The sequence below is a fragment of the Mastigoproctus giganteus genome, chromosome 5 (assembly GCF_048544385.1).
Source record: "Mastigoproctus giganteus isolate SK-2022 chromosome 5, ASM4854438v1, whole genome shotgun sequence".
Taxonomy (NCBI): domain Eukaryota; kingdom Metazoa; phylum Arthropoda; class Arachnida; order Uropygi; family Thelyphonidae; genus Mastigoproctus; species Mastigoproctus giganteus.
Window position 1 is genome coordinate 69,443,988 of NC_143579.1, and position 16,046 is coordinate 69,460,033.

The following is a 16,046-nucleotide window of genomic DNA, read 5'->3' on the forward strand; positions in this document are numbered from 1 at the left end:
ATTAAATTTTGCGTTAACAAAATTTTGTAATATGTCATTTTTGGTAGGCGATTTTTGAAAAGGCTTGCAAATTTTTCTGACTTTGTTAATAGTTTGTACAATATTGGCCATTGGATTGAAGAAATAAATGAGCTCATCGGTAAAGTCGGTTTGATAAAGCATGCCTTTCTGTTTTTCTTCAACTTCTTCATCATCACTACTTTCTTCATTATTTTCATTTTCTTCATTGTCTTTGGGAGACTCAGAGACTGTGGCACCATAATTGATTGCTTTTTCATAAAATACATCTATAACTGACAGATGTATACAATGGGCTATACATTGTTGATGATTAGGCGTAATTTGCCTTCCAAACTTAATCATCATTGCTGCTCCATCGGTAGTGCAGGCAACAATATTCTCATCCAAGTTCAAACCAAATTCTTTCAAGTGTCCATTCACAGTTTGCTCAGTTCTTCTGCTATCAAGTGAACCATTAATCTCAATAAGACCTAACGCCCAATGATTGTCTTTTGAATGCACATTTATATTCATATACCTTTTTATTTTGTATAGACGTATATTCGTCTAGAGTCAATGAATACCGTGCACCCAAAACCAATGAATTTTTGAAATGCTGAATGAGTTCTTCTTTCTTAGTTTTATAATAATTCAGAACCATATTTTTAACTCCATTCACTGAGGCTGGTGGTAATTTATCGTATTTATTTCTCTGAAGGTGAAGGCTTGATTGTATAAACTCAGTCTTGGCAATTGAATTAAAAGAAAATCCATCTAAAGCAGCTAATTTTGAAATCTCTTCTTCCATAGATTTTTTAACGATAAAGTTTTCTGTTCTTACCATTTTTACGGGAGGTTCACTGTATCTTGTTTAATGTCAATCTGATGAATTTTCTTTAAATGCAACATCAAAGATGATATAGATCCTCCAGATGACTTCATTATCTTCTGACATTTCGAACATTGTGCTTCATCTTTGCTTTTTCGAGCAAAATAATTCCATACATTTGATTTTATCTTAGACATTAAGAGTAATAAATATAAATATTTGAATCCGGTTTTAGAAGCTCGGTTTCGGTTTTAACAACTCAATATGAAAACCGAATTTAACCGTTTTATAAAACCGGTTTGCAAGCCCTAGTACATACTGTAGGTACATACTCTTTGACAACACATTAGTAATCTGTCGAATTGGCTTCCTGTCTTCTGAAATAAAAATATGTTATCAAACAAGCAAATTATATTGAGGATAACTTTACTTTCTCTGAGATTCTAAGCAGTCAACTGTGCACTCTAAAAAGTTGTTAACCTTAAATTTTAGACATGATCTTAGGTCTTCCTCATTATGGCACACAGGTCAGGAAATGCGTTAGCTCCTTCTTTTAAATAGTTTTGTTTCTGTCCATTTGGAAATAACTACAATGCTTTGTAGTTCTTTCTTCCTTAGTAATGGTATATTAAAAAGTTACAGAAGAGTTGCATTAGAGTTATGAAAGACATGAAACATTTTAGCAAGCTAAGTTTAGGTGGCCACATCTAAACTTAAAACTTTTTACGGCGAACAATTTACTAAACATAAGAAAATTCATTGTGTGACATGTAAAACCAAATGTGATAACTCTTATTAAACTTTTTTGGGACATTATCCTTTCAGTTGATTCTTTTCTTTTGCTGAAAATCAGCATTTTAAGGAAATTCTAGCCGTCAGTGGTTTGTTAATTTTTTAGCAGTTAACTGTTCGGCTCCAATTTTGCATGCTTTTACTGGAGAAAATGTTTTCAGTGTGCACTTCATTAACAATAGACTCCATATCATTGATTAAACATAAATGTATTGCAAATGCGATTCATAATATAAACTATTTCATTTTTTTTTATTTTTTTATTAAATGTTCCTTTCATTTAATTGCTGCATTCTCAGTGTAAAATAATGACAAACTTAGAATATTCAAAATGAATGGCTTCTCATGAAGAACTTCGTTAATTAATACTTTTAATGTAAACTTATCTGTTAGTGGACTATACTTATTTGAAACAGCTGGTCTGAATTATTCTTCATTCACATATCTTTTGACTTTCTCACTGTTTCATTACCTTTTTTTTTTCATACCTCATGATTTATTCTACTGTGGATTAAACAATTCTTAAGTTTCTTCTCTTGATCGTAATGTTTAAATCATAATTCATAATCAAAAGAAAAAAAAAACAGTCTTTTCATTTTGAATATTATACTTTGTTTATTATTATTTGCAGAAGTTTACCTGTACCCCTATGTGATGCTGTAAGACCCACATGTTGGAAACAAGTATATTCATTTAAGGAGGTTAGCAGCAGCTTGGCAAAAGTGAAAATTGTAGCTTTTTCTGAAAAACTGGTAAGGTTGTGCATATTTAAATTTGATTTTAGGAATAGATCCTTAAGTATAATATTTGTAATGAATATATATATACACACACACACACAGGAACTATCCCAACTTACGTAAGGATTGCGTTCCGCGGAATGCTACGTAAGTTGGAATTTCACCCATGCTTGTGCAGCACTCACAACTGTACTTGCTGAATTGATTGAATCAAAAAAGAAATGTTCAACGATTCAATTTTTTATCTCGTGCGCAGGGAATATTAAAAAAGCGTGAAATTTAAAAAAATTTCAAAAATTATAAAATTACAAAAAAAAAAAAAGGAGACAAGCATAACATTAGTAAGTTTTACCTCTCGAGCATCGTTTCCAGAATCGACGTCTTCAGCTGGTAAGTACGCCACTGCGGAGGTTGAGGGCTGTGGGGATTTAGAAGGGGTCCCCCGCTCTACCTTACAAAAGAACATATTAATGGATGACTGAACAGTGGCTTTTTTCTTTTCATCGTAGATTTCTTTGTAGCAAGCAAAGCATATCATTCATCCCTCTTAACTCTGTTAACTTTTAAGAATTGTTTGCTATCAGGATCCATCTCTCAAACTTTGCTATTGCAATTTCACGAAATGCCATTGCCATCTATCTGGTGATGAAGCGTCTCGGCTCCTCATTTGGTTCATCTTGAGCTTCGTCAGCATTTTCTTCTTTCACCCCTCTTATCGCTGCCTGCAAGTCAATAAGTTCTCTGTTAGATAATTCCTTCTCTTCTTCCTCTATTAACTCCTCCACGTCTTTGGCAACAACCTCCAACTGAAGTAGCTCTGCAACCTTTACAATCTGATCGGTAACCTCTTCATATGATTCATCTTTTTCAAATCCTTCAATGCCTTTTACGTGCAGTAGGCATATTTTCTTCCGTGCGGCATTTAAACAACTTTTAGTAATTTCTGCCCAGGCCTTATTAATGTTTAAGATGGCATGGTAAATACTGTAAGATTTCCAAAAGTCTCTTAACGTAAAATTTTTCTCACTGCCTACTGCAGACAATGCCTGAGCAAATGTGGTAAGTAAATAGTATGCTTTTAAATTCGAAATAACACCCTGATCCCTAGGTTGGATGAGTGAAGTCTTGTTTGGCGGTAGAAATATGACTCTCACGTTCGAATTAAAATCACTAGATGCGTGGGATGTCGGAGCATTATCTAATAGAAGCAGAATCTTCAAAGGAACGTCGTTGTCTTTGCAATATTTTTCAACCTCGGGAATGAAGCAGCATTTGAACCAATCCTCAAAGAGATATTGTTATCCTTGTTCTCTGGTTTGATTGGAAATGCACGGGTAGGGTGGCTTTATTGATTCCCTTAAATGCACGAGGATTTCCAGAATGGTACACAGGCAGTGGTTTTAATCTGTAATTTCCTGGTGCATTAGCCCCAAGAAAGATCGTGGCCCTATCTTTTGAAGCCTTGAAACCTGGCATTGTATTTTCCTCTTTGGTAGTGTATGTTCGATCTGGCATTTTTTTCCAATACAGAGCAGTCTCGTTAACGTTAAAAATTTGCTGCATTGAATAGCCACCTTCATCAATAATTTTTTCCAACACATCACAAAATTTCTCTGCAGCTCCAGAATTGGCATTGGCGACTTCACTGCATACTTTAATGTTTTGGAAACCAGCACGATGCTTGACCCTATTAAACCACCCATTACTTCCACGAACTTGGATTGGGGTACGGCATACTTATCCTTAATATCTTTATAAATACTTGTTGCTTTTGCTTGAATGGTCATTAGATTCAAGGGCACTCGCTTCTAAATCTGATTTTCCATCCATATTATTAATAGCTGTTCCATCTTCGATATAGCACCTGAATGCTGTTTTGTGATCACTGTTGATCTTAAGTGCGTTGATCCTTTTACATGTTCTTTTATACATGCACTGTCCTTTAAAATAGTATTCACCGTTGAAGCAGCAAGACCTAATTCCCTTGCAATAGATGGCAAACTTTGTCCTGCTTCGTACTTCTTAATCATTTTCATCTTCATTTCTAAATCAATTTTGTTTCGTTTCCTGGCACTACCACCACTTGCTCTTTTCATTGGTCGCTTTCCCTTCATCATTGTAATACACAAATAGAAATGAAGAGAAGTTTCTGAAAATTTGTTTTTTATATGATTGAAGATTTCAGCGAATGGGAACATATTTCACCATACTAACGTAAAAACCCACACAACTGAGGTTATCGGTATTATCGCAAATGCAATAAGATAGAGTTTACTAGGGCTTTCCTATTTTGTTTTATGGTAGTGATCTCCAGAAATGTTTTAGAAAAATATCACAAAGGCGTTCAAAATTGATTCTTATAACGGAACATATGATAACGATGAAAGGGTAGTGCAATTTCCATTATAAAAATGACCTTTTAGAAAGACAAATAGCTTAGTAATACAGCGAAATTTTAAACTTCCAAGGACTTGGAATGAATTACAAAAAAACCAATGTGTTATTTGGTTCACATTACGATGTTTTCACAATACCTCCATTTATTCCTATGTGATGTAAAATATGTTTCCACGATTTTTTTTAAGTTTGACAGGCTGGCAAAAACTTATGTAAAGTCTAATTTCTGTAAGTCCGGGAGTTACTATGTGTATATATATATATATATATCTCCAAGTATGAAAAAGCAAATAGTAAATGTTATAATAAATATAAATATTATAATAAATATTAAATATTAAATAGTCACATAACCATGTGTGATGTCACATAACCATGTCACATAACCAATTTCCGTTCGCCTTGGTTAGCGATAGCTCCCACTGTTATTTTTGCTTAGACTACAGTGACTGCATTTACTATCAACTACGCACATATGCCTAATAATAATTATAGCTCTTTCTATAATTTAAATTTAAATTTTGGCTATCCGTCGGGCTAACAGTCATCTTGCCAGCTTACTGCTAAATTTGGGATTAATTAACATAATTTTATTCTCGTCACTACCTTTTGGCTCTATCTTACTATTTTACATATATTTGGACATAGTTATGCTGGACGATGACTACAGAAACGGATAGCTCGTTAATTATGGTTGATACATTGAAAGGGTTAGCCCTAGAAAAAGTCCCTTTCAAAGTATCTTATTGCCATAATTAACATTTTAATGGTATTTTTATATATGTTTATAATTTATTGCTTATGTCATGGCATATATTGATTTTTTTCCAGGTCACGTTGGGTACCCGCCATGGTTTTTGGTTTACCTGATAAGCTAGTATATCATATTTTACCTTTAATAACTCTTACCACTATTAACTTAACTCATATTCATATATATATATATATATATATACACACACACACAGTAACTCCCTGTATATATGTATATTATCAAGCCCGTGAAAGTTAATGTTTATTTTGGTGATTTACTGTAAACTCTACTGACCTGGTGGTCTTGCCAGGGTATAAACAAGAACATTTTTATACGTATATTTGGAAACTGATATATATTATATGAAGATAATATTCATATATTATATTATTTAATTTTACTTTTATTTTACAGGTGCCTATTTCATTTTTGCCATTGTTACTATGTCTGATGTGGTCAGCATTTCTCTATTCATACTCTAATCTATTTAATTTTACTTTTATTTTATAGGTGCCTTTCTGCTATTACTAGCAGTGAATTTTTTTTACATTGTTACTATATCTGATGTAGTAGTACATTTGTAATAGTAATTGAGGCGTGTGATGCAAGAAAGCAAACTTATGTAGCATCAGCCAAAAAAATAAAAACAACACCATTTCACACATCCATTCTCTCTAAATGTTTGTTTGAAGGTGATTATATTTTTTGTATAAGGCAATGGTCAGATCACAATTTGAGTAATGCATACAGGTCTGCAGGCCTCATTTTAGGTAGGATGTAGAACTGCTGGAACAAATTTCCATCTGTCGTGGAAGTTGATAGCTTAAACAAGTAGATAGAACCGGAGAAATGTTTGGAATGAATGGATAGGTGTAATGGGAAGGGGGGGGGGGTTGGCCGATGCTGTATAAGCTTACTTTTTGCAATCATATCCTAATTTACTTTTATTTAAACAAAACTAGTTTATGGTAACTACAACATAAATAAACCCTGAAAATTGATTAGATTTGGTTACAACTGTTAAAGCAGGTTCAGAGCCTTTTGTTACACTTATGAGCTACTTTGTTCCATCCTATTTGTATAATTTTCTAATTATACAAATAGGATGGAACAGAATTGTATAAATTCCTCTTGTATAATTTTCAGCTTTGTTTCCCAGCTTAATTTTCTGCATTTACATTTTGTTGCCCTAACACTGCAAGATGACATTTAACATCATCAAACTTTCAGTTTAATTTTGAAAAATAAAAGTTCCAAAAATACAGCTGACAATTATACAAAAGGCTGTGAGGATGGAAAATTGGACCTGATATTGGCAAATTTGATGCATGCATCAATTTCCATGCATCAAATTGGCCATTTTTCCATGCATCAAATTGGCAAATTTGATGTATGCATCAAATTTGCCAATATCAGGTCCAATTTTGCTAGAAAAGGCAGCATGAAATTAGCAACCTCAAATGCAGCAATGGCTGACTCCAAAGATTTAAGTACAGAAATAACTTGGTTTTGCGAAATATTTGCAGTGATTCTGGATCAGTTGACAAAGAAAGAATAAGCTGCAGATTGGTTGTGTTTTGTAAGATCCATTCTACAAAAATATGAGGTAAAGGACATTTTCAGTCTTGGAAAGACAGGTTTATTTTATAATTTGCTGCAACGAAGCATTTGCTGTTTGAGGAGAGTGTTGTAATGTTGAAAAATTATACAAACAAAAGAATCAATCATCCAAGTTTCTTGCAACAACCAACTAACTGGTTAAAATAATAAATGATATATACATAAGATAAAACAGATAAAATAAGATGAAAGCATTAAAATACAATAACAATTATGTAGCTGAGTCTGGTGGAGGATTGAAAGACTGGATTTCTCGGCATGAGGTGGCTCTGCGAATCACTAATTTTGAATGCTTTGCAGTCACCGAGCATTATTGGGTTCAACAGCATAATCTTGCTCCCTGCGATGGGATATTGAAATCGTCGACTATTCACGTGATTACCGCCAGCGCTCATGGCTTGAAGCACTGCATATAGCTACCAATAATAGCACTATGAATCGCACAGGGGAGTACACTTCCACCCTATTATAGAATTTACTGTATTGCAGTGCAATGAGCACTGGCGGTCAACACGTGTACGTAATTCTGTTCTCCCGACACCAGACTCGTGATACATGATCATGCCTGGCTGACTTTTGCTATTGTAACCATCAATATATATACAGGGTGTTTCAGTTAAACGTTTCAGAACTTCTAAGAGGGGTAGGGTACAACCTGACAACTCGAAATCATATAGCAATGTGGGGTCGGAAATGCTTTCCTGAAGCGGTGTTGTACACAGAAGCACCATAAAGAAAAGAGACCGTAAGTGAGAAATCGTTTTAATAATACATGAAAAGAAGCAAAAGGTACATGGATTAAAGTAAGTGTTCGAAGTTTCTTCCACGGGCTACAATGCACGCCTCACATCTCCGACGCATGGACCTCTGAACATTCTGGAATACTCCAGGCGAATTTCTTCGGCAGCTACTGCGATTCTTGCAACCAGCTCCTCAGCATTGTCAACAGGGGTGTCATAAACTAGCGATTTCATATGACCCCAGAAATAAAAATCAAGACATGATAGGTCGGGTGACCGAGCAGGCCAACGCACGGGACCACCACATCCGATCCACTGTTGACCAAATGTGACATCCAGGTAGTTACGAACATCTCCGCTATAATGGGCAGGGGCTCCATCGTGTTGGAACCACATTGTCTGTTGCGTCGATGCAGAAATCTGTTCATCTCTCAAAAGTTGTGGCAATACTTGCTGCAGAAAGATCAAGTAGATAGGTCCGGTTAGACGACACGGTAACAGGTAAGGTCCGATGAGGTGATCTCCCATAATACCGGCCCATACATTGACCGAAAATCGAATCTGTGCTGCACGACGTCGTATTGCATGCGGGTTCTCGACCGCCCAGATATGGTCGTTATGCGTGTTGAAAATTCCTTCCCTTGTGAAGGAATTTTCACGGTCATATGAAATCGCTAGTTTATGACACCCCTGTTGACAATGCTGAGGAGCTGGTTGCAAGAATCGCAGTAGCTGCCGAAGAAATTCGAAATTCGCCTGGAGTATTCCAGAATGTTCGGATGTCCATGCGTCAGAGATGTGAGGCGTGCATTGTAGCCCGTGGAAGAAACTTCGAACACTTACTTTAATCCATGTACCTTTTGCTTCTTTTCATGTACAGTATTATTAAAACGATTTCTCACTTACGGTCTCTTTTCTTTATGGTGCTTCTGTGTACAACACCGCTTCAGGAAAGCATTTCCGACTCCACATTGCTATATGATTTCGAGTTGTCAGGATGTACCCTACCCCTCTTAGAAGTTCTGAAACGTTTAACTGAAACACCCTGTATATATATATACTGAAGTACACCATTCACCGACTAGCTGATGAAGAGGCACTTTGTCTTGAAAGCTTCTATGTATTTTAACGCTTTTATCTTATGTATATCTTATAAGCCGTATTTTCCGGCTTATAAGAAGCACCCTCGTTTTGGTCACATATTTTGAAAAAAAAAATAAAAAAATAAATATTTCTCCAAAATAATAAAAATAATATATTGGAGAAAATAATAAAAATTATATATTGGAGAAAATAATAAAAATAATATATTGGAGAAAATAATAATAATAAAATTAAATACGGTAATATATTTTTCTCAAAATAATGGTATACGCTTGGGTAAATGTTCAACCAATAATGAAATGTTTGTTTCTGAAAAAAGCTGACAGAAGTAACGTAACAGAAATTCTTACTCACCCTAAGACAAATTTAGGGTGAGTAAGAATTCTTACATTCTTACTCACCCTAAGACCATATTTAGGGTGTCACTTTGACACCCTAAATACGGGTGTCACTTTCTCTTTGTAAAAGATGGTTGGAATTGAAAAATGCCGATCCAGTCTAATTAGCCCGCTATACCATAAAAGCACGAGATCATATTATAGAGGAAGCAAACACATGGGAAAATGAAAGAAGTTTTTACTTACATCTGATTGTGAGATTCATATCACGCAGATTTCAACAAATTTTCCATTGAAAAAAAGATTACTGGAATGTATTGTTGCCATAGATTGTAACCGCTGATAATTGTTAAAAATATATTTCAACAGATAAATCTTAAGTAAAATTGGTGTGAATTTCAAAGGGAAGTTTTCAGAACTCAGTTTACCGTCACTGCGTCATCGAAAATGCATTGCCGGTAGTCTTTAGGCCTAATCTGACATTGACCCTATAAGACGCATGGTGATTTTCCGAGTATTTCTTCGCGAAAAAATCCGCATCTTATAAGCCGGAAAATACGGTATATCATTTATTTATTTTAATAATTTATTTTAACCAGTTAGTCAGTCATCGCAAGAAACTTGGGTGATATGCAACCTGACGTACAAGGCCTGTTTTCTAAAAGAATCAATGTAGTAGTAGTAGTGGCATGTGATGCAAGAAAGCAAGTGTATGAGCTTATGCAGCATAAGCCAAAAAAAAAAAAAAAAAAAAAAACAATTTCACACATCTAGTTGCTTTAAAGGTTTGTCCTGTTCCTCCTTAAATTTAAGCTGTCAACTTCCACAACACCAACAGATGGAAGTTTGTTCCAGCAATTAACCACCTGCTGGCTAAATGCAAATTTCTGCCACATCTGTCCCACAACTGTCTTTCCGCAATTTGAATTTATACCCCCTCAGGTTTCTAATGTGAGCAAGCGGAAGAATACCATCAGAATTCAGTGTGCTCAACCCATTCAAGGCCTTATACACCTCAATCAGATCACCTCGCAGGTGCCTAGTCTCCAGCCACTGCAATTTGCAGAACTTAAGCCTCTCTTGGTAAGAGGATCCCTTCATTCCCCTCACCAATCTTGTTGCCCTTCTCTGTACACGCTTAAGCAAATCTACATCCTTCCTAAAATGAGGCCTTCAGACCTGTACGCAGTACTAAAGGCGTGGCCTGACCATTGCCTTATACAGAGGGACAATCACCTCCTTTTCCCTGCTAGCAAAACTCCTATATATCATTGACAAAACCCCATGACATGCCCTTGCAGCCTCTCTGTATTACTCAGAAAACTTCATATCTGACTGCACAATTACTCCCAGGTATTTTTCATTTTCTACCACCTTAAGTGTAGTACCACATAGTTGGTACGTTTCTCTGGGGTTACTTCTACCCATATGCAGTACTTTGTATTTGTCAAGGTTAAACTTCAGTTGCCACTTCTCAGCCCATCTGCCCAAATTTTCTAGATACTGTTGCAGTAGCACGCTGCCATTACTGCCATTAACAACACTGCCAACCTTTGTATTATCTGCAAATTTCAACACTAAGCCTGATATACCTTCATCAATATCAGTGATAAATATACAAAACAGTGGACCCAACACCGAACCCTGTGGGACTCCACTAATAACATGAGTCCACGAAGAGCAGCACCCATTAATTACCACCCTCTGTCTTCTCCCACTGAACCATCCTTTTATCCATTGTAGCAATTTACCCTTAATACCATTCTGCTCCAATTTGTACAGTAGTCTTCCATGTGCAACAGTGTCAAAAGCTTTCCTGAAATCCAAGTGTATGATATCAAAATTATTTTTTGCATCCAGTTCCTTTGTAACTACATCATAATAACCAAAGTGGTAGATGACTTTCATCAACCTGTAAAATACCACCATTTTGCTTATTGGAGGCTTGAAGTGGTGAAACCCATGTTTAGTCTGTAGAGCAAAGTTTCCGGCATCCCCCCCTCCCCCCATACTTCTCCTTCAACCCCTTGCATGGTACTAAGTACTATAGGTTTTGATACCTTTCGAGTTTGGGGTTTTAATAAAAAAAAAAAAAAAAAAATCAAATTTGTCAGACAAGACATGCCCTTTTCAGCCTGGACTGTACTTGTTAACAGGAGAGACTGCTTCTACAGGGATGGGATACACTTAAATAGAAAGGGTGCAAGAATATTTGCTGATGCTATCGAGGCAGTGTTAGTTAGGTCGGAAAACTGCTAGCTTGGGGGGGAGACAAAGACTAATAGATTAACAGTAGCCACTGGCAGAGGTGAAAGACATTCTTGCACTGCTTCTATTGGAATGACAGAAGCCTGAAAAACAAGATGTAGGATATTTCAGAGACTGCTGGGAGTCATTGTGTTTACTTGTACCACATGGGTTGTGTTAGGGTAGCTAAGAATAGAAACAGGTGCATGGATACTTGTGTGAACACCAATGCTAGGAGTTTAGTAAATAAATTTGATGAATTTGAGGTATTGCTCAAAACATCAAAGGCAGATATTGTTGGGATATCAGAGACGTGGTGTCACAGAGATATAAGGAATGCAGAACTGGAATTTGGGGAGTACAACGTCTACAGAAAGGATAGACAGGATAGGAAGGGAGGAGGGGTTATGCTATTAGTTAAGAAACTCATAAAATCCAAAGAAGTGAAGCCAGTCGACATCGCTGGACAGTGCAGTGTCAAGTCAGTTTGGTGTGACATAATCATTGGCAGATCAAAATTGAGAGTAGGAGTGTGCTATAGGCCTAATGACTCTGATGAGTATAATAAGAAACTGTACAGGGAAATAGAGTGGGCCAGTAAATCAGAGAGTCTTATAATGGGGGATTTTAATCTCCCAGATATTGACTGGAATTTGGGGGCTGGTCACTCACACACTAGGAAGGCTTTTGTGGATTTATTGGATGATTGTTTTCTACATCAGCATGTTTTGGAGGCAACTAGAGGAAGGAATACTCTTGATTTGATTATCAGTAGTGATTCTTCATGCATTAAGAATCTGCAGATAAATGAACCACTATGTGGCAGCGATCACAGTGTGCTGAAGTGGGATTTACTCAAAGAGGTAACTACCATTAGGGAAGGGAAGGGTTATTGCTTTCATAAAGGTGACTACGATGGACTGAGACAGTATTTAAATTCTATACAGTGGGACCAACTGATGATTTTACCAACAGCAAATTCAAAATGGGAAGCATTCAAAAAACTTATCTTGGAAGCTACTAGGCTTTACATACCAACTAAGAAATATTGTTCAAGGTTTAGGCCAAAATGGATGTGAGATGAACTAATGAGACACATGGCAGAGAAGAAAAATGCATGGGATACATACAAATTAACACGTGACACAGAAGCCTATGATAGATACAAGTTGATCTGTAACCAAGTTACGAAGGAGGTTAGGCAGGCGAAGGCAGATTACGAGAAATCTTTGGCAAAGGATGCAAAGAAAAACAGCAAAGAGTTCTTTACTTATGTAAACTCTAGAAGGAAGGGGATGAATCAGATTGGTTCACTTGATATCCATGGATCAACTGTTGATGATCCTGCTCAGGTAGCTAACAAACTAAATGAATATTTTGCATCGACATTCACACATGAGGAGTTATTTAGCGAGGGGAATGCCAGAGGTGTATTCAACTCTGGCAGTAAGCTAGAGAATCTTGTAATAACTGAGAGTAAAGTGGAGGAGAAATTGTTGAAGATAAACACAAGAAAGGCAACTAGGATGGATGGGATCTATCCAGTTATATTAAAGGGGGCAGCAAAGGAATAAGCAAACCCTTAGCCATAATTATGAGAGCTTCCTTGGACTTAGGGGAGGTACCCACAGACTGGAGATGTGCCAATGTGACCCCAATTCACAAAGGAGGATCAAAGGCTGACAAAAGTAATTATAGACCTGTGAGTTTAACTTCTGTTCCAGGAAAATTAATGGAGGCACTGGTTAAAGAAGCACTGCAGGATCATCTAGACAAGACTTCAGTTATAGCTCGGACACAGCATGGTTTTGATAAGGGGAAGTCTTGCTGCACAAATTAGAGCAGTGTGGCATTGGAGGCAAATTGCTGCTATGGATAAATGGGTGGTTGAGAGGGAGAAGACAGAGTGGTAATCAATGGAGACTGCTCATCGTGGACTAATGTTATTAGTGGAGTCCCTCAGGGTTCAGTGTTGGGTCCATAATTGTTTTCTGCATTTATAAATGATATTGATGATGGTATATCAAGCTTAATGTCCAAGTTTGCAGACGAAACGAAGGTTGGCAGGGTTGTCAAGGACACTACTGAAACTATGCTGCTGCAACAGGATCTGGAAAGCTTGAGCAGATGGGCTGAGAGGTGGCAAATGAAGTTTAACATTGACAAATGTAAAGTACTACATATGGGAAACAGCAACCCCAGAGCAATGTATCAACTCTGTGGTACTACACTGAGAGTGGCAGAGAATGAAAGGGACCTGGGGGTGGTTGTGCAGGCAGATATGAAGTTCTCTGAGCAGTGCAGACGGGCTGCAAGAGTAGTTCATGGTGTATTGTCAATGATATATAGGAATTTTTCTAGCAGGGATAAGGAGGTGATTATTCCCTTGTATAAGGCAATGGTCAGGCCACACCTAGAGTACTGTATACAGGTCTGGAGACCTCATTTCAAGAAGGATGTAGAGCTGCTGGAAGGAGTACAGAGAAGGTCAACAAGATTAGTGAATGGAACAAAGGGGTGCTCTTACGAAGAAAGGTTTAAGTTTTGCAAATTACAGTGTCTGGAGACTAGGCACCAGCGAGGTGATCTGATAGAGGTGTATAAAGCCTTGAATGGTTTGATGGGATTCTCCCTCTTGCTCAGAATAATCACCTGAGAGGGCATAAATTCAAATTGAGCAAAGACAGATATAGGATAGACGTGCAGAAATTTGCCTTTAGCCAGCGGGTGGTTGGTTGGTGGAACAGACTTCCATCCCTTGTCGTGGAAGTTCATAGCCTAAATAAGTTGATGGCTCAGCTGGACAGGTATTTTGAACGAACAGAGGGGTGAGGTGGAACTGGTTTTTTTTTTTTTGGTTTTTTTTTTTGGCTGATGCTGCATAAGCTTGCTTTCTTGCATCAAATGCCTCTACTAATGCTAGATGATCCCGCAATGCATCTTTAACCAGTGACTCCATTATTTTACCCGGAACAGAAGTTAAACTGACTGGTCTGTAATTACTCGTGTCACCCTTTGATTCTCCTTTGTGAATTGAGTACACATTTGCACATCTGCAGTCTGTGGGGACCTCTCCTGAGTCCAAGGATGCTCTCATAATTATGGCTAAGGGTTTGCTTCCTTTGCAGCCTCCTTTAATATAACTGGATAGATCCCATCCACTCCAGGTGCCTTTCTTATGTTTAACTTCCTCCACTTTTCTCTCAGTTATTACAAAATCATTAAGCACCTTGCTACAATTTGATAACTGTCTGGCATTTTCAAACCTTAATAACTCCTCGTGTGAATGTAGATATAAAATACTCATTCAGTTTGTTTGCTATCTGAGCAGGATCATCGACAGTTGAACCATTGATATCAAGTGGACCAATCGGATTCATCCCCTTCCTTTCAGAGTTTATATTGTAGAAATTTTCACAAAGATTATGAACTTAAAGCCTGTACCATATATGTTGTGTATGTACTAGTTCTGATGCTGGTCTTTAAAAAATGAAGCTTTGTTAGTTATCCTGTCATTTAAAAGTATCAGATGGTCAGTTTTTCAATATAGTACGGTACTCGACCCATTATCCAGAATGCTTGGGACCAGAGGCTTTTTGAATTTTGTATCCTTAGTACAAGAAACTGCCACACATGCAAAATAAATAATTAAAAATCTTATATTAAGATTTACTTAACCTAAAAAGTGTTAGTAAATATAAATTTTGATACCACTAAAATCAAATCAACTAAACAGCATAAAAATTGTTTATTTACAAAAAAAAAAAATACAATATACATAAAATCCTAAAAATTAGGTGTAGGTAAGTGTTACAAATATATAATAAAAGATATTATAATCTCAATATGGAGGGGGGGGTAAAATTTTGCCATCTCATCAATGTTTGTTATACAAAAGTACTGCATCAGTACTTTTGTATAACAAACACTGAATATTTCAATATATATTAATACATGCAGTGCAGTGCAACCTCGATATAATGTAGGTGTCAGTGATATCTTTTAACACTCATATTATAGCCCGAATTAATTTAACTAGTTTTTCTTATTTTTAATTTGGATATGCAATGACCTAAAGAAGAATTTTTATTGTATACACAATTTCATTTCGGCATGTCTGTGTAGGTTAATTTTCATATCTCAAGGTGCTATTTCTCTCTCTTTCCACTCACTTCGTAGGATTGCTAAGTGCGTGTAATTTTATTGCTAGCAAATGGGTATAAACTGTCCGCATTAGCTATGGGAAAGAATACGTTTTTGTATTTATGTCTTGTTTTCACCACTGAAAGCAAAAGATACTTTTTTTTTTTTTTTTGTGAAACAAAGATAATACACTTTATTATTATTAACTTTGTGGGCCAGCTTTTGTTATGTCATGCCTGTCATCCTCATCCCACAGTAAGGTGGTGGATGACTTTCATCAACTGGTGAAATACCACCACTTTGCTTATTGGAGGCTTGAAGTGGCGAAACCCATGTTTAGTC

At 36.6% G+C, this 16,046-nt stretch overlaps 1 protein-coding gene across 8 annotated transcripts in view; it reads left to right on the forward strand.

Moving 5' to 3' along the window:
- IntS9 (integrator complex subunit 9) overlaps nt 1–16,046 on the forward strand; it is a 370,946-nt gene that overhangs the window by 92,668 nt on the left and 262,232 nt on the right. For 7 of the 8 annotated variants that reach the window (XM_090373281.1, XM_090373278.1, XM_090373284.1 and 4 more), the window contains one exon: nt 2,253–2,373. In XM_090373281.1, the coding sequence (XP_090229407.1) occupies nt 2,253–2,373 (121 nt within the window). The remainder of the gene's footprint in view (nt 1–2,252; nt 2,374–16,046) is intronic. The other variant, XM_090373279.1, reaches the window with a different exon arrangement.